At 43.5% G+C, this 25001-nt stretch overlaps 1 protein-coding gene across 1 annotated transcript in view; it reads right to left on the bottom strand.

Annotated features, from left to right (window-relative positions):
• cacna2d3a (calcium channel, voltage-dependent, alpha 2/delta subunit 3a) overlaps positions 1-25001 on the bottom strand; it is a gene marked incomplete at both ends in the record, with an annotated part of 288788 nt that overhangs the window by 31634 nt on the left and 232153 nt on the right. Inside the window, 7 exon segments of the mRNA XM_083769683.1 lie at positions 2689-2747; positions 4369-4421; positions 5773-5848; positions 12375-12445; positions 13386-13448; positions 14218-14262; positions 15876-15937. Coding sequence (XP_083625809.1) covers positions 2689-2747; positions 4369-4421; positions 5773-5848; positions 12375-12445; positions 13386-13448; positions 14218-14262; positions 15876-15937 — 429 coding nt within the window.

Below are 25001 nucleotides of genomic sequence, written 5' to 3'. Positions count from 1 at the left end.
GTTTTGTACCAGAATTAGCGCCGTATCATAATGCCACATTCTAGTTTAGCGAGGCCGAGCTCCAGACTGACTGACACACCAACAGAAAACCAACACTCTACTATGGAGTATTATTTTTATGGTGTGCACGCACGCATGCACGCACGCACACACACGCAGAGCGAGAGAGTGAGAGAGAGAGAGAGAGAGAGAAAGAAAGAAGCAGGAGAAGCCCTTTTCTGTCATTACAAAACTGATATTGCTTTGCCACCAATATGACGCTTGCGCGCACACGTGTGCACGCACGCACGCACACACGCAGACACGCGCACACACACACACACACACACACACACACAGTACTTAACATGCACACGTCTGGAGCGCCGAGGCCGTCTGAGGTAATCTCATGTTGTGCCATTTTTGGTGTTAGGTTTTGGATTGTTCATTTTTCGTTCTGTTTTTCCACAGCGGTCACACTGACTCAGACAGAGAGGCCGAGGAGAGGAGAGAGACGAGAGAGAGAGAGGTGGACAGAAGGTCACTCTGACTCAGACAGAGAGAGGCCGAGGAGAGGAGAGAGAGGTGGACTGAAGGTCACCCTGACCCGTCTGTACGGGTGTGCAGCAGTGGTTTTCAACCCGTTTCATTTCAAGGCCCATTATTTATTCGGCCTTTGAGCCTACAGACCACCATTTGATGAGATGTAGTCTCTCAGACCCAAAACTAAAGAATATTTTGTTGTCGTTGGATAAGATTTTGTCTACAATTCCATGCTTTTGGCAAACCTTTATCAAAATAACAATTCTTCTACATTCTCAAATTGTGTAGACTTCTTGTAAATTAATAATGCAGATGTTTAACAATAATGTCACTCTTGAGAGTGTAAAATGAAACCAAATGGACCCGGGTATACGGGTCCATTTGGTTTCATTTTACGCTCCCAAGAGTAAAAAATCTATAAGGGCCATTTGGTTACCAACTCTCCATCAATTAGCTGGGGACCACCTGGAACCTCAAGCCTCAAGGACCACTGGTTGAAAACTACTGGTGTACACTGTTGATGTTGACAGCACATTTTGGTGTAGTTTTTCAGTCGTAGTCTTTGCATAGAATTCCACTCAACTTTAGTCAAATGATTTTCTTTTTTTTCAGTAAAATGTATCAATATTTTGGCGGGTCTCGATGGTGTCGTAATGGCTGCTTTAGCAATATTGGTTACATAAAAAAAAAAAACAGTCTACAAGCTCTCAACACACCGCAGATCTGCTATTTTCATAGTCGCAACACCTGAGCGCAACCAAACAAAATATGACTTGTCTTCTACTGGATCTCTCCTCCACTGGTCCCTCCCTAACATTTTAGTCTATTTGTTGATGAAATTGTCAATATAATTATTTACCGGTAGTCTTATTTTATTTCACAGAAACATGGTAGGCTAGATTAGATTAGCAGCATGTTATTTTAAACAGATACGAGGTTCGTTCGTTGTTTATACTTGTATTCTATAGTTTCAAAGTGCAGATTATTATTTTGAAAGTATAGACAGTCAAACAATGAACAGATAATATATTTATTTGATATATTGTACTGTTTTGAGCAGGGGTTCTCAAACTCTTTCATGCCATGTCCCCATTTTACCGGGGGATTTTCTTTGACGACCCCACACTTTATTTATAGTGCAATTTCAAAGTGGAAATGAAGAATATGTAAACTATAGCCTGATGATAGGTTCTTGGTTTATGATCCTAGATCACTATCTCTAAGCATCTGATGTATTAACTTGACGTATTTATTACCTCGGATTAAATCTCTCTGGATGAGAGCGTCTGCCTACATTGTAAATTGTAATAGTTTAGTCTGATGCTACAGGCTCTTTCTTGGTTTACCTGTGATGGTGGTTTACTGAGGCACCACACTGTCTCTCTGCATTTGATGGATGTGTTTTCAGTGGTGTAAAGTAACTAAGTACATTTACTTAAATACTGTAGGCCTACTTAAAGGTTTATTTCACTTTCAAAATAACTTTTGGTCATTTTATCGTGTACTCATATGTGGCTTATGTGAACACCCCAGACAGTTTTTAAGTTCAGATTTTTGATATTCATTTTAGCTGCCCCGCCCACTTCCTATAAACCCAATTGTAACTTCAAATTCCATTTTAACCATGATAGATTCATCGAAAACACCTGTCCTTTTTTCTGGTGACTGATACTGCCCTCTTAATACACGATGTGCCCATGTTTTTATAATTATTTTTTTCATTTATTTTTTATAATAATAATTATTTCATGGAGCCTTGTTCTGTCCCTGATACTTTTAACTTTTCATCCAAAGGATACAATACAATAATAATAGTGTTCACAATGAGTACTTTTACGTTTGGTACTTTAGTAGACCTAAATGTTGCTACGAATACTTTTGTATTACTTTTACTTAAGTAAAACATGAGTATTTTCCCACCAATGGTTACATGTGTACACATATGGTTACATGTGTACACACTCTGAGTTAGAGATGGCAGATGGATAAATTAAGACTGATGATTTCACTATGTGGGTGGGCATCGCTGTCTGAAAGGTCTACGGGTGTGCGCGTGAGTGTGTGCGTTGTGTGTGCGTGCATACGTGCGTGTGTGTGTGTTCGTGCATGCGTGCGTGCATGCGTGAAGGCAAACACAGATGACCGGAACCCGAGAGGATTCCTTACCTTTGGCCATGAGGTCGTTGGAGTACCACCAACTGTACAAGTTGAACTCCAGCAGAAATCTGAGAGCGCACAGAGGAGAACGCGCGTCAAAAAATGTGACGACTCGGCAAAAAAGAAATACAAAAACGCCACATTGACGAAACACTTGACGGAAACATATGGACCCATGAACCAAAAACCAAAAAACTCACTCTGACATGCATAGGATTATAAAGGCACAGACACGAACATGAAATCCCCCCCCAAGCATGCGGTGTGGCAACCTATACGGAGGACCACCCAGGGGAAAAAAGGCCAGCTGAAAAAAAAAAGCCACAACAGGGCATCTTAGGAATGCTTCCAAGATTACAGGAAACATCGGGATGCCATTACCACTTATGAACTCTGATCATCTTGTCACCGTACTCGAGCGGGCATTCATAAACAAACACGAGAGTTACGTATACACGCACGCACGCACTGACTAGAGCCACGCACACACGGACGCAGAAGACGCATGCCACATGTAGCTACAGTGGGTTGCCAACTTACAGATGTGCCATTCCAACTATTCACGCTTTCCTGATCTTTTCCTGAAGGTTTCATGAAAATGCATGTTTTCCCTGCAGGTTTTATTCACTGATTAGCCTAATGCTAATTCTACTGCTTTGCTACTGAAAAGTAGTCCAGCAGAAGAACTATCTATCTATTCAGGGAATATTGGCAAATGCCACCCTCTCTGACAATATTGAGTTGTGACAATGACAGGACAGTTCTCAAACTGCAGATCTGTAGAGTTTTTGCATATCAACCATAATAACAAACATCCCACCCTGGAAATCTTTATTTCAGGGATGTCAAGAAATTAACTAGACAAACATTAAAAATGCCATTAACAATGAACAGAGTTTAATGTTTGTTTTGTCTGTCACTGAGCAATTCGGCATATGATGTTAAGTTATGATATTGCGATGATGTAAGATGATATGGGTTAGCACATATGTATATGTGGATATATGTGAGCTATATATGACATACGTAGGTCCTATAAATCCACATATTTGAACCTGAATATGGCATATGTTCATATAGACTCTAATTTCCAGGAGAGGTGGGATGTCTGTAATGAACCACTTGAACACCAGCATCCATATTGTGGATTTTGAGCCAAAAACAGGCGTAAAAAGCCAAAAAAGTACAAAGATAATCGGTAAAACTGGGTTAAAGCATCCTTTGACTATTCAAAAATAGCAGATCTAGAAGCTCATAGCACGTCACTTTGTGTTGCGCTGTGAGCTTGTAGATCAGCTATTTTTGTGTGCAAATCTTTGAATATAATGAACAAAATATTTTGAGATGGGGGTTTGTGGCCATGTAATTGTGGGTGTCCTTCACCTGAAAAAGTTTGAAAACCAGAAACCACATAAGGAACAAACACACAAATAAGGAACAAAGTGCATGTCCCATATTAGTTCAATAAGGGAAACATTGGTTTCCAATTTACGGGACGATTACTTATTTCAAGGGACCGTTGGCGACCCTATACCCATGTATAGGCCATGTAAAATGGTGTGCATGCAGCCAAGCATGCATGGCATGCATACACACAATATACACACACACACACACACACACACACACACACACACACACACACACACACACACACACACACACACACACACACACATCGGGCCTTACATGACAAGCTCGGTCATGATCCACTTGATAGCTGCGAAGGCGGCAAAATACGGCTGGAGAGAGTAGGGGGGGGCATGGTCAGAGAGTAGGGGGGACATGGTCAGAGAGTAGGGGGGGACATGGTCAGAGAGTAGGGGGGACATGGTCAGAGAGTAGGGGGGACATGGTCAGAGAGTAGGGGGGGACATGGTCAGAGAGTAGGGGGGACATGGTCAGAGAGTAGGGGGGGACATGGTCAGAGAGTAGGGGGGGACATGGTCAGAGAGTAGGGGGGACATGGTCAGAGAGTAGGGGGGGACATGGTCAGAGAGTAGGGGGGACATGGTCAGAGAGTAGGGGGGACATGGTCAGAGAGTAGGGGGGGACATGGTCAGAGAGTAGGGGGGGACATGGTCAGAGAGTAGGGGGGGCATGGTCAGAGAGTAGGGGGGGACATGGTCAGAGAGTAGGGGGGGACATGGTCAGAGAGTAGGGGGGGACATGGTCAGTGAGTAGGGGGGACATGGTCAGAGAGTAGGGGGGGACATGGTCAGAGAGTAGGGGGGGACATGGTCAGAGAGTAGGGGGGACATGGTCAGAGAGTAGGGGGGGACATGGTCAGAGAGTAGGGGGGGACATGGTCAGAGAGTAGGGGGGGACATGGTCAGAGAGTAGGGGGGGACACGTGGTCAGGGGGGGAGGGGGGAGAACATGGTTAGGCACGGATAACGACATGTAAAACCTAAAACCAACCGACCGTCAATGATGTGAAATACTCTCAAGACCACATTCATTTGTCTTGGTGTCGGACCAATTGTCTCGGGCATGTAACATGTCAAACTAGGGGGTTTTCATGATTCTGAATCCATTCCAAGCATTACTTTTGCACAAAATACACTCCTTGGGCTAAAAACAGCCATAGCCACTTGCCCAAAATGTGCTGACCTCATCACATTTGTGCTGACCTCATCACATTTGTAATGACGTCTATGGCCGTTTTTAGCCCAAGGAGTGTATTGTGTGCAAAACTAATGCTTGGAATGGATTCAGAATCATGAATGAAAACCCCCTACTTTGACATGTCAAATGCTATTTAAAGCACAAGGAAAGTTTGACATGTTTGACAATTGTGCCTGCCATAGGATGTTAATGGGGAAAAAAAGCCCAATACTAACAGCCGGTCAGCAAGTGGATTCATGAATGTATGTATATAGACAATATTGTACTGTAGGCCAATAAAAAAGACTATATATACCAAATTTCCTACTTTAAACAAAAGAAGCCTGTCGGCTGCCGGACTACTAGGTCTTGGTCTTGTCTTAGTCTCGCTTTAGTAGGTGGTCTCGACTACAACACAGCTAGTACTGAAGCGTCCCACGGGATGCGCGGTACTGAAGCTTCCCACGCAACGCGCGGTGTACTTACATCCAACAGTGTGTGTCCGCTGTCACTGCTCTCTGTGTAGATCGAACAGATAGCCTGGTAGTCAAACAGAGTCACCCTGGATAGAGGGGGAGAGAGACACAGAGAGAGAGAGAGTGAGAGAGAGAGATACATATTTTCTTTAAAACCCTGAAAAATAAAGTGCAACTCACTCGTTACAGTTGGAAAATAGTAACATATTAGTAATATTATTACTCAAAATGTTACTTTCCAACACTGGTGACGGCTACGCTAAAAACTGTTACAATGACAGAGGTGGGACGGAGTCTGAAGTGGACACCTCCAAGTGAGCCGCCAGGGGAGCGAGTCGTAAGGCGAGCGAGTTGTGCCGAACGTTGCAAAGCCCGCTTCAGCCAACTCAGCGGCGTAACTTTGTCGGGTACTCCCGACAAAGTCAAACATTTGACGCATTCTCACCCCGAGCCGTCACCCGGCTTGGGGTGACAACGCGTTGACTTTCTATAGTTCTCATTCTAGTTATCGTGCTTGCATGGTGTGTGACCGACCAGTCTGGGGGCCAGCCACGCTCTCCTCCCCACGTCCCCCCAACCGTCTTCAACCATCCTCTCACCTGTTCCCCAGACACTCTACCGCGCCGCGCCTGCGGGGCGGTTTATGAGCGTGGGAGGTGGAGTGAGAGAGCTCTCACCTCCGCTACAGTTCAGCCTGTTACCTGCGGGTATGTATATAGCAATACTGGAAAGAAACTCAAAGCCCAGGGCTTCCCGGGCCCTCTTTCCTCTGAGAGGTTCCTTAGTGTAGATGTAGGAAGGCGTGCGCACGTTGTGTGTGTGTTTGTGTGTGTGTGTGTGTGTGTGTTTGTGTGTGTGTGTGTGTGGGGAGGAGTTGGGGGATATTCGGGGGATATTGGGGAGCTTTAGTTCTTAGCTCACCCTGAAGGTGTGAGGTCTAGGTCTGTCTGCAGTGTGAGGTCATCGAGGGGTGTTGAGCATACGTAGATGTGCTCGCGCTCATGCACGCACACACACACACACACATTGTGTTTACCATACTTGTGGGGACTTTACACATTTTTTTACATTTTAGCAAGGTGATTTACCGATGTCGTTGCAAATGCTGTTTATTTAAGTGGAACATGTCAGATCTACAAGCCCACAAAGTGCCACACTGTGACGGAACAGGGCCACATTAAGTAGATCGGCTATTTTCCATGTCCGACATGTCCATGCGCAACTAAGTATAAATGAGGCGTAACACCTCATGCGCACAGGCAAGGAGCGAGCGTTATTGTGGCGAAAAACTGTCCAGATATGGAGCATCAGTTATTGTGTTGCGACGTAGCCGTAAACCAATGGTAAATATAGTTTGGGGCAGCTAAACACCGCTCAAATAGAGACACTGCGAGTGAATATAGGAGGGGTGGATGATATCGCTGCACGGCACGTTGTCGCTCGCGGTATGTCAGGACAGTCTCACTGAAAAAAGAAAATGTATTCTAATGAGATTTCGTCGCTCGCTCGCATCGCTGGCAGTGCAGATGAGGTGTAACGCCAAACCCCAGCAAAACCCTAAACCAAACCGATAAACACTAGTCCTCTTTTCTAACCATGAAACTTGTGTGAGGACCGGGAAAACTGTCCCACACACTGGACGGGTCAGGAGTTGCACTGGACATTCCTGGCTACAGTAGAGCCTGCAGGCATGTTCCCATAGATTTGATTATTCACTGTGCGTGCGTGTGTGCGTGCGTCAACATGTGTGCTCAATGCATGTCGTCGTGTGGAGACCTCATTATGTCCAAAACGGTTGAGTTTCAGGATTAAACATCTAACGCATCAAAAGCAGCAGAACTACAAGCTCAACACGCATGGATCTGCTATACTGTTGATGCTTTTGTGTGAAGCTATAGTGATCAAGAAGGGCGTTCATTTAGGAAAACACACACACACACAAAAGGTTAGAATCTGGATATAGGAGGTTTCTGTGTGATGTAAGGCCATGCAGCCTGTGGGCCCTGGCTGGGCCCGGTTCCAGCCCGTGGACCCTGGCTGGGCCCGGTTCCAGCCTGTGGGCTCTGGTTGGGCCCGGTTCCAGCCCGTGGACCCTGGCTGGACCCGGTTCCAGCCTGTGGGCTCTGGTTGGGCCCGGTTCCAGCCCGTGGACCCTGTTTGTACCCGGTTCCAGCCCGTGGGTCCTGGTTGGACCCGGTTCCAGCCCGTGGACCCTGGTTGGACCCGGTTCCAGCCCGTGGGTCCTGGCTGGACCCGGCCTGGGTCCAGTGAGGCCATGCAGCCCGTGGAACCTGGCTGGGCCCGGTTCCAGCCTCAGCCACAGTACTAGTATAACATACAGCTCTCACACAGCGCCAGGAACCAATTAGCACTAAGCCAAGCCACATAATGCTGTTAGCAGCACACTGTGTGTGTGTGTGTGTGTGTGTGTGTGTGTGTGTGTGTGTGTGTGTGTGTGCGCGCGTGCGTGCGCGCGTGCGTGCGTGCGTGCGTGCGTGCGTGTATGAACGAACGAACAAACACAAACAAACATTGTGAGAACAATAATTGTACTGGTCCTCGCAAGAAGTATTGTTGTTGGAACAGGGTTGAGTGTCTGATGCGTGCCGGTGTTGCACCCCAAAACTGATTTACAAGATCACAAGGCGTCACAGTGATGATGAGTCCCTTGTGATGAGTTGTGAGCTTGTACAGTAGATCGCCTGTTAGGCAGTTTTTTTTAAATACCATTCATAAAATCGATGTCCTAAAATGTTGATTACATCACAAGTGTATAATCCACACACGTGCGTGTGCGCGCATGTGTGTGTGTGTGTGTGTGTGTGTGTGCGCGCGCGCATAAGAGAGTATACTGTGTATGTCATGCACGCGTTGAGCGCTTCATACTGTAACATACTGTCACTTCATGATATCCCTTTATTTGTTTTTATTTTTCATACAAAACAATCCTAAACAAACTAGGAATACTTAAAAAAAAAAAGAAAGGATTGCTCGCACGAGTGAGTTATCCACATTCATCTTCATCAAACGGCTCGTCTAACGCTGTGTGATGTATCCGAAAGCTGCGGCATTCTGACATGAGAATGATGATGGAATGATGAGGAACGATGATGGATGTTGATGGTCATGGAATGGGAACCTTCTGAAAGGTTCATGTCCAAAGATATTCAACTTCAAAATCTAAAAAAGATTGGTCAAAATGACCTCTCCGTCATGCTAGTGTTAAGCAATGAACTCCAAAAAACCCTCCTATTATTTTTTAATCAGGAGAAAAAAACAGCGCCCTTCCTCGCGCACATTAATTCTCTTCAGATGACACCCGGCTAAGACTGATCATGCGGTATTCATTAGCGCTTAAGTCCTCCCTAAGCCCCATTACTCATCATTTCAATACTTCAGTGACACGATACCCTATTATTCATTTATCCCATTAAGACCTGGGACGCGTCTGTGTCACCTAACTCAGCTTATAGCTTTTAACCACTTTAACCATTATTTGAAACTTTAGCTGTTGAAAAAAAGCAGATCTACATCTGCTACTTTTGAAAATATATGCCTTCAGTTTTAAACTAATATCTTTCCTTTGGGGGGGGGTCTCTGCAACAACACATTTTCAGATGGGGGGTCGGTGGCCAATTACATAAAGTTTTTGGGGTCCTTGACATGAAAGAACCACTGAACTTACCGTTTAAAAAAAAACTGTTCGAATTTAAGAAGACTTAATGAAGGCCTTAATGGGTTATCCTATGTCATACTCCATATACAATATCCCTCATCAGCGCACATTCATCATTCAGTAAAGAGGGCAGATCGCTTGTTTTTATGTCTGATTTTATGAGGGGGACGATAAAGCATGGCGCTGTCAGCCCCAGAGCTCCGTCTCTATGATAGAGAGGCAGAGTGGTCTGCTTGTGAGATTTGTCAGCCATCATTTCTCCACGGCTATATGTGACAAGAGAACGAGGCAGAGAAATCTGCTTACCAGCCTCCCCTGAAGCCACACACACATGTTGTGATTGCTGTCATTACATAGGGCCACATACATTATTCACATGGTAGCCATTTTGCTCGCTTGAGGAGAGGGAGCGAGTAGAAATCCTTTGAAAATAGCTCACGATGCGATTGCATATCGCGATGCAACACATTGTCAAAATCTACAAAGTAACTGTAGTAACAAAGGTTTTCAAATATGTAGTGGAGTAAAGGTACAGCATTTGCCTCTAAGATGTAGTGGAGAAGTAAATGTATTGTAAATTGTAAATACTCAAATAGAGTAAAAATATAAAAAAAATATTACTTAGTTACTTTACACCACTGGTTCTCACCACCCCCCTCCCCAAGAGTGACTTAACCCATTAACCCATTGTCGTATACGACAAACAGCGGAAATGGCCGGCGACAGAGCTCACGACAGATCGTCATTTCATTCACTTCATTATTCAGACTGAAAGCCCTTCTTAAAGCAGCAGTTTCTGGGATGGGCGATGCCAAAGCGGCAGTCTTTGGCGATTGGTTTATACCAACCAATCAAAATAGTAGGAAAGCAGATGACGTTGTTGTCAATCATGTGGCTATGGCTATCTTGTTTTTAGTTTTTTAGTTTTTTTAAGCATACATTAATGATAGCGTTTTCGAGACCCTATGTACTCAAAGAGTTGCACAACTGTGTACACTCATCACAAGTGGTGAATCATTTCGTATTGTATCTGTCTCAAAAAGGGCACAATGCCAGATGCAGCCAGAAATTATGGTTTCACCTAAATCCGCATAGAAAATGGGTATGCATAATCACATGCGTCATACCGATATTTTTAATGCATTTATTGTCCGATATTATCGGGAGGCCGATATCCATAAAGTCTATCTTATTCTGTATTTAAATGCTAATGTATAAGTGCATAATGATATGAGCCTGTGGGTTCTGTCAACATGTCATTGCTAGTACGTCTCTATTAGTTTACTGTGAATATTTAGGAAACCGGAGTATGTGCAGTGCATGTCTATGTCGAGCCAGTGTGTGTGTGTGTGTGTGTGTGTGTGTGTGTGTGTGTGTGTGTGTTCGTGTTGTGTGTCCATGTGCACACGACGTGCGTGTGTGTGTGTCTCTACGTGTGTCTGTCTGTCTGAAAAGTCTGTAATACTGGAAATTATATCCTCCTGGGTTGAAATCCCAAATTAATCATGAAAAGTGACCGCCCATTGCTCCTGGCATTTTCCAAAAGACCAAGTACTGCTACAAGGAGTGAGAGAGCGTGTGTGTGTGTGTGTGTGTGTGTGTGTGTGTGTGTGCGCGCGCTCCTAATTCCTGGGTTTCAGGAACAGATTTGCGGTAATCCCCTAATGGAGAACTCCACTGAGTCCCAGGGGTCGGGGGTCAACGTTGAATAGCTCAAAATGATTGGCTAACTTTGAGAGCCGTTAGCGCGAGGGGAGACATGCGCTCATACCGCGGCCCGTCTGTTTGATACACCGCGCACGCACACACACACACACACACACACACACACACACACACACACACACACACACACACACACACACACACACACACACACACACACACACACACACACACACACGTTTGTATTACTATACATGTGAGGACATCAACATTTTAGGACGGTGATTTTATCTATATATATATATATAATATATATATATTGTTTACTTTTTTGCCCAAAATTTGCAGATCTACAAGCTCCGATCGGCGTGCAACTAGTAATTAGACATAACTCCTAATCCCTGAACCATGGTAAGCACTCAATGTCTAATCCTGGCCCTGGAGTCTTTTCCAAATTGTAAGCCAATACAACCTTTAAGACTCTTTTTGGAACATTTGTCCTCAAAAAGTCTATAATCTCAAATTCCACTGTACTTGTGAGGACATTCCACCCTCAAGTATAGTAATACAAACATACAATGCACACGCGCGCGCGCACACACACACACCTATCTCTAATTTAATTTAATTGTTATGGTACAAATGGTGCATTTATATAGCGTTTAATCTGAACTGGGAAGCGTGCGGTTCCCATCTGGCTGCGTTACGGGCCACTCTACACCTGAGTAACTGCCGCCCCTACATTTTACATTTTTATTACATTCTGTAATTTTGTAACACTTATTTTTTCACCCGGTGCCAATTACCTAAACTGTAATCCTGTGCGCTACCCTCCCTCTGCCAACCTGGGGAGAGCCCCGAACTGAGCTTCCTTCGATGCATGAGGAGTGAGCAGGCCGCTTCTTATCACCTGACGGGGGGAGTTTTCCCGGTACAATGTTACGTGTGGAAGGAACACGTTATTCCTAGTTCCTTGCTCCTCCATTAGGCACCCCGGCTTACCAGGGGGAGGCAGTTTTAGAGACCGGGGTTACTGCTTTTTTTTTTAAGGTACCTACAATAGGGGACACGGTTTGAAGGTACCTACAATAGGAATAGGGGACACGGTTTGAAGGTACCTACAATAGGAATAGGGGACACGGTTTGAAGGTACCTACAATAGGGGACACGGTTTGAAGGTACCTACAATAGGGGACACGGTTTGAAGGTACCTACAATAGGGGACACGGTTTGAAGGTACCTACAATAGGGGACACGGGGAGAACACTCACCTCTTGAAGGAGCCCATGTGCAGCAGTTTGTTCATCACCGCTCCCTCTGCCTCTCCAAAGAACTTTCCTGTCTGACACACACACACACACACACACACACACACACACACACACGCACGCACGCACGCACACACACACACAGTATCTGAGATAAGACAAAGACAAAACATATGCCTCAACTTCCATTTGGGCTCATTTACCCAAAGAGCCTACTACCCTAAGGGGAGGGACGGACATAAAAGAGACACAAAGACATTGGGGGAGAGAGAGAGAGAGTGGGAACTGGAAGAGGCAGAAAAGTGAAGGACACATGAAGAGAAAAACAGATGTGTGCCCGAGAGAGAGAGAGAGAGAGAGAGAGAGAGAGAGAGAGAGAGAGAGAGAGAGAGAAGGGCAAGAGAGGACAGTGCCAGCGGCGTGGGCTTTGTGGGATGAGGAGGCAAAGCCAGAGTGACAGCATGTCTAGTGACAGCCATAAGAACAGGGAAGATCTACTTGGGCCAGCACCATGTCGTTTCGAGAGCGCTCTGATCTGATAATGACATTTTCACACGCTACGAAAAATTGCCCCGAAGCAGAATTAGCACCGAAGATTTCTTGCTGCGTGGTGAAAAGGCAGGGAGACTGGTTATAGAAGGGGTCGCTCAAATAGGCATTAAAGGAACAGATGTGTATAGTTGTCAAAACTGAAATAAAAACACATTTCATTGTGCATAAATATATCACATTCACATCAATGCAGCAGATGGCAACATTATTCTTTTGTTTTATAATGAGAAATACAATACAATAAATATTTTCATTTCATGTCAGCCTTCACGTAGGCTAACCTAAAAAATTGCTAATCATTTCCTTCAAGTGTCATCAACAACATGTGACCATCAACAATGGTACCTATAGTAGGTGGCCGGAAAGAACGTCGGGGCTCTGACTGTGTCAATGTGTGTGTTCTTGAGACAACATGATTGGGCACTATACTAATACCAAGTGAATTGAACGTGTGTGTCTCACCAGAGTGTCATCCTCTGCCACCAGAACAAAGCCGTTGTTGTCAATGAGGTAGCAGTTGATGTGCTGTTGGGCGAGGAGAGGTGGAAAAAAAGAGTTATGCCATTTTTAGACCTGAGGCCAATTCTAAAAACGCCTTCTAAAACCTTTACGTTTTCTGAAAACTTTCAAATTCTTTAAATTGAAAAAAAAAAAAAAAAAAACATAATAACGATGTTGCTACTGTAGCTACATGTATACTTTGTATATAGCAACAACTAATGAGACAGAGGTATAGCTCCCGCATTCAAAGGTATAACAAGTATAATAGGTTGCACTAGCTTGGTCTGTCAGAATAGAACGAGTAGAAATGGAAAAGAGTTAAGGGAGAAGAGAAGAAGAATAAGTAGAAGAGTTGAGTCAGAAGAGAAGGTGTAGAAGTGGAAGAGTTGAGTCAGAAGAGAAGGCTCATTCATAGTCTTCTCACCACCGTTCCGGTGGTGAGGTGACCACCGCTCCGGTGGTGAGGTGACCACCGTTCCGGTGGTGAGGTGACCACCGCTCCGATGGTGAGGTGACCACCGGAGCTGAAATAACGTTGAGCGGTGGTGAGTAAAAACAGAGAGAAGGGTGGCGGTGGTTTGCTCTTCACCGCGGCTCGTGACGTCATGTTGTAGTTCGGTGGTCACCTCACCACCGAAAATGCAGACTATGAATAACGCTTCACTGTAAGTCAGAAGAGAAGGTGTAGAAGTGGAAGAGTTAATTCAGAAGAGAAGGAGAAGAAGTGGAAAAGGAAAAGAGTTAAGTAGAAGTGGAAAAGAGAGGCTTGTTGGAGGAAGCAAAAGAAAGTGACCTTATCATCACAGCTTATAGAGCACTTCCCATCCAGAGCTGCACACTGCAAGACAAGAGCAAAGCCGGATTTAGACTTAGTCGTATAGACATGACGACCATGACGACCTTAGTCGTATAGACATGACGACCATGACTTAGTCGTATAGACATGACGACCATGTCTTAGTCGTATAGACATGACGACCATGACTTAGTCGTATAGACATGACGACCATGACTTAGTCGTATAGACATGACGACCATGTCTTAGTCGTATAGACATGACGACCATGACTTAGTCGTATAGACATGACGACCATGACTTAGTCGTATAGACATGACGACCATGACTTAGTCGTATAGACATGACGACCATGACTTAGTCGTATAGACATGACGACCATGACTTAGTCGTATAGACATGACGACCATGACTTAGTCATATAGACATGACGACCATGACTTAGTCGTATAGACATGACGACCATGACTTAGTCGTATAGACATGACGACCATGACGACCGTGAGTGAACAAATACAAAATATAAAAAGACGATTGGCAAATAAGCTCTCAACGTGATGCATTGCAATTTGCAGCGTGTCAAAATGTGTGAAAAACATTCGGAAATAGTCGATCTACGAGCTCACAGACCTCGTAGATTAACTATTTTCGGCTAATTTCAGTTTTGACAGCCAAAAAAAATAGGGCTTAATGTTTTTGTGTAGTAGTAGGCCTAGATTATGTGAAATTATTTTACAATAACAATGACCACAATTGGCCTGATGGGGGTGCTATAATTACACTTAATAATAATAATATTGATAATGATAATGATAATAACTAATGTGCCATTAATCTGATTTACAGTTTCAAATGTGCATGCAGTGGCCTGGCACACATTTCAACATGAACAGTATAATCTAAAGTAACTATGTAGCCTACATGTACAAGCTCTGTACTGCACTTAATTGCAATTTTGAGGAATGTTTATTTACTTTACTGGAGTATGGAGTAAAAACTTTTTAAATGGGATATTTTGCGTAATCCTACATATTTCTACAAATGTCTTCAAAATCCGGTTTTCTGAAAAAACGCTGAAATATGTTTCTATGTCAGTGGTTCTCCATGTCAAGGACCCCAAAAATGATATGTAATTAGCCGCCGAGCCCCATCTGAAAATATGTTGTTCCAGGGACCTCCCAGAAGCAAAGAGTTGAGAAAATGTTCGCTGTGAAAGAATATATAATCAAAGATTTGCACACATTTTCACAAATTTTCAAAAATAGCAGATCCACAAGCTTGTAGCGCGGCACTTGTTTCCGCGCTACAAGCTTGTATATCAGCTAAAGTTTAAAATAATGGTTAAAGTGGTTAAAAGCTAAGGTGACACAGATACGTTCCAGGTTTTAAGTACAATGTGATGCCAATACTTTTGTACTTTTAACCAAGTATATTTTCAATTCCGAACTTTAACTTCTGCATAGTATTTCTACATAACAGCATTGATACTTTTCCTTAAGTAAAACATGTCAATACTTTTCCCATTGCTGAACATGAATCAGATTTCATTCATCAAACCGCTCAGAATTGGATAGGAATTGCTCGTATTCTTTTTTATTTCTTTTATTGCAGACATGTGTATGCATCATGTGGGCGTTTGGTTTGTGTGCACATACCTGTCGGCTGGCCGTCCAGAACTTCTTCTGAAAGAACTCCAGTTTCATCTGGATCCCCACAGCTGCAAGAGACACAGCACAAACCGCTGAAACCAAACAACTGGCACGCACGTGTGTGTGTTTGCATTAGATATAGTCACATTTTTTAAACAGACATTGTAAAGACTATTGTCCTAGTTCTCACAAGAAGTAATGCTTATTGTTTTATGGTGAAAACGGGTAGTTGGGCTTACAATTAGTAAAAGTTTCAGGTTTGGATTAGGCATTAAAGAGATTGTATTTAGTTGTGTGTCGGTGTTGCACACAACATATGGCAGATCTACAAGCTCACAACGCATTGTGCTGTGACGATTGTGAGCCTGTAAGCCCTAGCCACACCAAAGGGTCACCATGCAACTCCTTGGGTCCAAATGGTTGCAAGGAGTTAACACTAAAACCGTCTTGACCCTTTGGTGTGGTTTGGGCCATTGAATCACTAGGGTCAACGTGGCTCAACGTGCAACAAGACATATCACACCGCAGGGACAACGCTAAAACAGTCTTGACCCTTTGGTGTGGTTAGGGCTGTAGCTCACACCTTAAGTTTAGGGTTAAAAGATGGCAACAACAAAAAAGTACGGCATTCATACATTTGGCACCTTAAAATGCTGTTGTCCTCACAAGTAGGCTAGCCTACTTGTCCCCATGTGTGTGCGTGTGTGCATGCGCTTGCGTGTGCTCTTCGCTGTGGAAGTGTGCGGGTGGTGTGATCACACATGGCGGCAGTGTCAGCCTTAAGGCCAAGACGAAGATGACAAAACCGCAGGGAGGGGGCATCTCTGAGCAGCCACAACAGAGCCAAACAAACATATCCCATCTCCAAAACAACGTCCCGACTGAGCATGTTGAACTCACTCCCCTCTGAAACACTGGAGAATCGTTGTGATGTGCCCCATATGTCTGAATTGCAAGCCCACTATTGTGCGGCCTGCTCACTCCTCATGCATTGGAGGAAGCATGAGCTCCGTTCCCCCCCCCCCCCCGCCCCAGGTTGGCAGAGGGTGAGTAGTGCTCAGGATGAAAAGAAGTTTACAAAATGGTGGGATATATATCTAGTTGCGTGCCACTCCGTTTCTCAGCGTGGGTTCCACCGAACACCGGGCACGTGGTGTTACTGGTCAACAGTACAAATGACACAAAAGTTTTGTGGAATAATTTATTTTTAATGAGTGGCCCCCAGACCCCCGCCAAATGACCGGAACTACTTAATATTCACCTAAACCAGACCAGAACTCCCACTACGGGACTCACCACTGTATTGTTGTAGCACTCGAGTCGTAGTTGTAGTACTTGTAGTACCTTGACTCGTCTCAAATACATTTTCATAACTCTGTCTTGTCTCGGTCTCACACTTAATTTGACTTGGACTTGACTCGGTAATGCAATAATGCAATGCAATAAATTTATTATACCCATATTATGAGGAGCACATTCACATTAACATTATAAGAGAGCTGTCTGGCGCTTATAGACAGCTATCTTGTTAAGTAACGGAGCACAGCCAATGCACCTGCCTGCTCCCGCAATGTTTTATGTACCTTTCAAATGAGAAAAAAGAAGAAAATAAATCTGGTCTCGGTTGCGCCTCGGACTCGACCCCCTCCCACACTCGGTCTTGATTTGTACTCGCTTTAGGTGGACTCGACTACAACACTACACCACGACAAACAATCAATGAATACCTTTGCAACCAATATATTAATGGCAAGTATGTCCTACATACGTCCAAAAATCTGAACTAATACTTTAAGTCAAACATGTGCTTTTTCCACCACTGCTCATATTATATTAAATCCATCCCAGGTCTTAGTTGTTCTCCTGACAGACACAGAGAGCTGTTCTCACTTCAATCACCCTCAGCAGCACAGCAGGTACTCAGACACTGACCTGGACAAAAAAACCTGGCATGGAATAAGAGAGATTTCTTCAGGGGCCGACAAATTTGACACAGGCCCTCTTCTCTTCTCATCACACACGCACACACACACACACACACACACACACACACACACACACACACACACACACACACACACACACACACACACACACACACACACACACACACACACACACACACACACACACACACACACACATGCACACGCACACACACATGCAGCAGGAGGAGGGGGGATGTCCCACCATTCAACCACAGATTTCAGAGCTTTCACTTATACAGAGTGAAGTCCATATGGTGAAGGGGGCAGGGCTCGACAGTGCGACTAGGTACTCACATTTGCAACAAAAAATATCACAGTGCGACTTGTAAAATTAGATTTGTAGCACAGGTGCGACTACAGGATTTGACCATTCAATCGTGATAAAGACAAGTCTCTGTCTACAGCAAGTGCACATTCTATAGTCGCGGTTCTATACCTAAATTTATATTTCTGAACGGCGGTGTCGTTCGCCAAAAAGAGCAGAGCTACAAGCTAACAACGTGTCGAGGGCGGCTCAATGCGGTGTTCATTTGAAGATCTGTCCCCTTTGCTCCCACCGCCCCTCCCCTCACTGTGTTGCTGCTCCGTTCTCTTCCCTGTCACTGCTTGCTGACTGTCAGCAGCGAAGACGGAGCGAACTCAGCAGGATAGCATTAGCATGATAGTACAGATTCAGAGGGAATTGCTTGGACCCTGAAACGTTATTTTCAAAGTTTGTTTGTAATGTTCAAAGTTCAAACGTAACTTACTTTTAACCAAACGCGGGTGAAACAGCGTACAGCCGTGCACGCACGCGCGCACACACACACATGGAGTGGACGGATTGATGTTTATCAAAAACAACCCTTGCTTAGCGTTTGCTTACAAAAGCGTGTGCCCAGCATAAATGATAATGCGAATGACCGAACTGGCTGGATTACCGTATTAATATCAGTCAGTCAGTCAAAGCCAAGGAGAATGTTACAATACTAATTCAACATCGAGCAGCCTCTGCACTGTCTGAATGTCACACTAACATGACAGAACAGCAGGATAAAAACGGATAGCCTGTCTATCCATCCATGAGCAACATATTCTATCTAGCTCTGGTCCAAAGCTCTAATGTGTTGCACATGAGGTATGGAACAGAGCTACTATCGATCTATCTACAAAGTATTAGCATAAAACAAATTGATTATATAGATTATATGAAAACAAACATAACAATGATATCATGATGAATATCACTATTTTGTGATAATTGCTGAAAAGATAGTGATATAATATTTTGACATATTATTTTCCACCCCTACCTCATATCACATTAAAGAAAAATCACACCCATGTTAAGTGAGGGGCGCTCTTGTCATCATACATCATCAGAAATCATCTCATACTGGCCAATCAGAATGCCTGTTGCCTGTGATTGGTTAGCTGATTTGCTCGTTTACATATGACATACATTTTCCCTTAAATGTCAATGGCGTTTAATTTATGTCATATTTAGCAGAATTTTGACGTAATTTCTCTGTTGATTGTCAATGGCTCATTTTGAGATGTGTGGGGACAAAGGCTGTATATAGGAGGGGCTAGCGCCCCTTAAAAATACATAATTTTTCATCGTGCTCCTAAAATAATTTGTGTGCTACTAGATTTTTCAACTTAGGCGCACACGTGCTACTTGGAAAAATGCTAAGCGTCGAGCCCTGGAAGGGGGAAATGTTGCATTTATATTTGATCGAAAGCACTTTACAGTGACATTCACACTGACATTTAACCCCTGGGCTACAATTAACGGAAAAAACGAATTATTGCTAAAAATACAAACCTACCGTTAACGGAATTAACGGAATGTCAATCAATGTCAGTTATCGGGGGTTCAACGAAGCCAAAATTAGCATGTTTTCGCTAATTTCAGTAATGTTGGATGTAATTTACCAAAAAACGGCCGAAATCCGCGCGATCGTGCGCTATCGTGCACGCGCGCCGTCTCTATGTGCGTCGCTGTAAAAAATTTGATATTTTGCGATGTTTTGGGGTTGATTTGACCTTAATTTGACTTAGTTATGAAAAAGTTATCATTAGCTTAGCATCCCGGACAGCCAAGAGAGTGACACGGGGTTAAAGTACTACCGGATATTATCGATCATTGAACCGGAAGTGACTTAACCAGATTCGTCTATTTTTTGCAAAATCAGCATAATGGTGCGTTCCCGCCATCTGGTGGCAAAATGAGAGAATACATTACCTATGTCATTTGCAAATAAACGATCTGTTCAAACCATCAGATCTTTCTATTAATGTTAAAATGATTAATTAAAAATATGCCAATTTGTTACCCAAACAAGAAAATTGGGATTGGTAGTTTGCGTTTCTGGTCATAATATTGTCCACTCATTTTGTATGTCCGTGGCAATTTTTTATATAAATGCCCACCAGAGGTGAGTCTTCCGATTACGAAAAATATGAATAATAATTAAAAAATAAATAAAATGGATGTGAGTCTGCAATTCCAACTGCAATGGGGAGATATTGTTAAACAGCCTATGGGAGCCAGGTGGAAGAATAAACAATATGTAAGACAATATTACACCAGCCACCATATTATTCTTCCAATTAAAACAAGCTCGAACACAATGTCAAACACAATTAGCCAGATACACATCTAACCGAGAAGAAAGCAATCCTACTACAGTATATTCTATCTGTAAACCGTGCGTTCTCTCAGCGGGTTGACCGCAGATGATCTGCACATGAACATAGTGACACAGCTGAAGCAGTTTGTGTGAACACTCCTCGCAAACTATGGGATCTGTATAGTTGTGGTTGCAGCCTGCCCCATAGCCCGGATGGACAGGGAACTAATTGATATTATATCAATGATATACAGCTATTTAATACCTTTTTCTTTTTTTAAAGAACACCATTACTGTGTACTCAACTGTGTGTGTGTGTGTGTGTGTGTGTGTGTGTGTGTGTGTGTGTGTGTGTGTGTGTGTGTGTGTGTGTGTGTGTGTGTGTGTGTGTGTGTGTGTGTGTGTTTGTGTGTGTGTGTGTGTGTGCGTGTGTGTGTGTGTGTGTGTGTGTGTGTGTGTGTGTGTGTGTGGGGGGGGGGTTCCCCTGTTCAATTATGATTCTTCAAATATGATTATGTTTGGGGGATCACAGCCTGAAAAGGTTATGAACAACTCATTAGAGTAATCTAATCTCAGTATAAAACGAGTGTTTTGTCCTCAAAATACCCACTCCAGACACTTTTTACGGCCTATGGGAAATGTGCACAGACTGTGGCCAGAGCTATAAATACACAGGAAACCCGTCAGTGAAATTATTCCATAGTGCAAATTAATCTGAACATCAACATTTTCCATGAATTTGTCTCTGAGGTCTGGTCTATTGAACCACATATGAACAGCTTGTTTAGATTGTCATAGCAACACCTTAAAGGCATAATAACTTTGCCCTGTGACTTTGTTATGTTAACATAACAAAACAATAATTACACGTATTACTCATCATTAAAATAAAATCACACCCGTGTGAAGTGAGGGGTGCTCTTATCATCGTACATCATGCCGTAAAATGGACACTATCTACAGTATTTACTCAGACACTATGACGTAAAATTGTCCATTCATTGTCAATGGGAATTTAATGTTTGTGTAGGTGCACACACACACACACCAAAAGCTGGTGAATATGAGGGGATAGACCTACTGAAAATAAAGGGCTCAATATGGGGTGTCTGACATGCGCAAATCACCCGTTGCTGCCGACATGCGTTGGTCCGACATGCGTTGGTCCGACATGCGTTTGGGTTTGGGGTAGGGTGTCGGACTGTTAGTATGTCGGAACTTATGCGGTAACACTTGTTTATAATTATACATTATAAATGTTAAATGTTAAATTATTATAAAAAATAATCATGCACTTTATCGTAACACATTATAAAGCTTATTTGGAATGCATAGCAAGTGTTACCGATGAGGGCCCCAAATTACACCTTAGTAAGCACAAGTGTCTATTTCACTCTTATTTATTTTTTAAAAATTTTGACGGCAGTAACTGCCCGTCATAATTTCACCCCCCTCCGTATCAAAGTATTGGACAGTACAAACACGCCCTGAGGGGTGAAAATCGGTCAGAGGGTTGATTAAGATTTTTATATTGATTTTGTAATCATCTTTAGGGCCCCAAATCATACCCAAGAAAGCACTAGTGTCTTTTTAATTTTTCTTCTTAAAATTACTAAATAAATACAACGCACAAGAATTTAGTATTGATACAATCCATTATTTGCATTGCAAACGATTCAATTCAGATTATTTGCATTGCAAAACGCTACGATACGATACAAAGTCAATATTGCTCTATCGTTACACCCCTAGTAGTCCGGCAGCCCAGGTGTACGGGTGGGAAATTTGGTAGTCTGTTTTTATTGGCCTAAACTATTGTATATATACATACATTCATGAATCCACTTGCTGACCGGCTGAACGTATTGGGCAATTTTTTATAGGGGTTTCTTGTGACCCTACCATGTCAAACTTTCCTTTTGCTTTAAGTAGCATGTGACATGTCAAACTAGGGGGATTTCATGATGCTGAATCCATTCCAAGCATTAGTTTTGCACAAAATACACTCCTTGGGCTAAAAACGGCCATAGACATCATGACAGTGATGAGGTCAGCACATTTTGGGCACATTTGGGCAAGTGGGTAGGGCTGCTTTTAGCCCAAGGAGTGCATTTTACGCAAAACTAATGCTTGGAATGGATTCAGAATCATGAAAAAACCCTAGTTTGACATGTCACATGCTACTTAACACTAGCATGTCTGAACTCAAATACTACTATGACTATGAAAGGTCAAGATGACCGTGTTTTTCATGCGATTTGATTGGCCACTCTCTCCCCCACTCGTCTAATGATCTTCACACCTCTCCCTGCACCCGTTGACGGCTTGCCATTGTCTTCTAAATGTAATTCCAACTAATTCCTCATGTGTATACAAATGTAGGCTACTCACAACATGTAGACTAAATGTTGTTTTAGAGGTTATATGTTATATGCGGTTTGCAGAAATAGCAATGTCTGTTTATTTCTCCCGAAAAAGTTTGGGAGCGGATAAAACACTGTCCGACTTTGTTTTACCTTTGGGTAGGCTAGAATTGCGTGGGGGGGGGGGGGGGGGGGTGTCTAAAAATGAGTTACTTTGACCAATGTATTACCAATCTTGTACACCATTGCTCACGAACGCATGAACACCCTTGACCCAATTATAGCCACTGCATCTAGCTTTTAATTAAAGTTCCCCGGGCATCGTTTTGGGATATTTTGGCCGATATGGGTCTTTTTCTCAAGTCTCGAGTCAGTGTTTTCCCCTCCCGGCTCATGGCTCTTCACAGACGGCACAGAGACAGCAGCCACTCTGCTGAATGTGTCAGTGTTGCTACAGTGGTGTGAACTGTGAACCGTGCGGGCACTGGTGCTGCTGAGTGCTGACAGCCGACTCACAGCTTCTTCTTCTGAATTACTTTATATTTGCCTTGAAAAAGACCGTAGGGCGTAGGCTATATCCATTTTGTGTTTTGCTGTTTTCCAAAACAAACCAGTGTGTGCTACTGTTTGCTACAAAGCGACTGGAAGGACGAGGTTTACAGACATACCAAGTAGCCAATCTGCTGATTAATCTACCCGATCAGCGATCACCAGGGGGCAGCGACAACACACACACACACACCCACACACACACACACCATGCGCTCCGTCACACCATGCGCTCTTTTTTTTGGTCCTGATCATACAACTTCTATATATTGAGGTGCAAAGGATTCCAGCTTTGTATAATTTTCTGCGTCCAATAGGCCTACATGACTGTTGCAGCCTAAGTGGAGGAGCTTTACTGGCTGGCATCTACAAGATGGGTCCAGTAAAGTTCCCAAGTCTTAGTCATGGAGTCAGTGACCAGCCCAATGTACTGAAATTTGGAATGTAGCTGGCCTTAGAGTAGAGTAGTTTGCTCATTGGGCTGTTTGGTCACAACAACTTTGAAAACCACTGTACAGAATATAAGGAACCCTGAGCGCCCCTGATGAGCAGGACTGTCTGCACGGTTCTAGGCATAAGCAATATAAGCGGTCGCTTCATGGGGCCACAACCACTAAGGGGGCCACATGTCCAATGTATTTGCATTTAAGTTCATAAAGAACATGTAAATGTATTTGAAATTAAATAAAAATCAGGATTCCAATTCAGAAATAGCTAAAAAAGAATTCAGGATTCCAATAAATAAAAAATGCAAAAATTGCAGATCTTCAGCTATCGGCTATTTTTACTATATGCCTTGTGGCCCTCTCAAAGTTGCCCAACCCTGCCTTATCCAAAAACTAGTTATTATTTTAATATGCAATACAATTAAGATCTCACAAAAGACACAACAGAATAGTTGAATGCAAGTTGCAAATTGCATTATGCAATACACCTGTGGACCACTGCATGCCCACAGGTGAAGTGGTTTGCCATTGATTGCAGTTGGTTGATTGAATTGTAACTGTTGGCAATAGACAAATTCAGAAACGGGTCTCATGGTCGCAGCTTACGTATTTCCTGTATGCGGACTCGACATAGCTGCGGGGTCTAAACGCTCACCAGGCGCATCTCTTCTACTACAGTGAACGGTAGAGTGACTGATGTTAGTCTGCCTCAAACGTTACTCTTTTACCTGCTTTTTACTAACACTAACATTACAAAGATGCCCAGAACATCGAGATTAACCTGTTTAGTTTATGGCTGCTCCGACAGTAGTGGCAACATTTTTTAAAGCGGAATGTCAAAATAACCGTGTGTGTGTGGGTGTGTGCACACACACTCTCTCTCTCTCCATACGGAGAGAGAGAGTTATTTAATGAAAATCAAGATTTAACGCACGTAGGCTATCCTACTATCACAAACAATTTGCCTTGTGTAGAGAGAGAGAGAGAGAGAGAGAGAGAGAGAGAGAGAGAGAGATGCGTCCAGCGTCCTGTGTCGGTCTTGCGCTTGTATCACGGTATCCTGCACGTGCGTGAGATGTCAAGGGCCCCACCCTGCCTGGCCCTTCTGGTAAATGCCAGACATGCCGGACCTGACCTGCCGCACCTGACTCCTAGAACCTTTTATAAACTA

The sequence above is a fragment of the Protomyctophum parallelum genome (genome assembly GCF_964188405.1).
Source record: "Protomyctophum parallelum genome assembly, chromosome: 7".
NCBI classification, from domain to species: Eukaryota; Metazoa; Chordata; class Actinopteri; order Myctophiformes; family Myctophidae; genus Protomyctophum; species Protomyctophum parallelum.
Note: the sequence above shows the minus strand (reverse complement) of the source record. Positions and strands in the feature narration are given on the sequence as shown.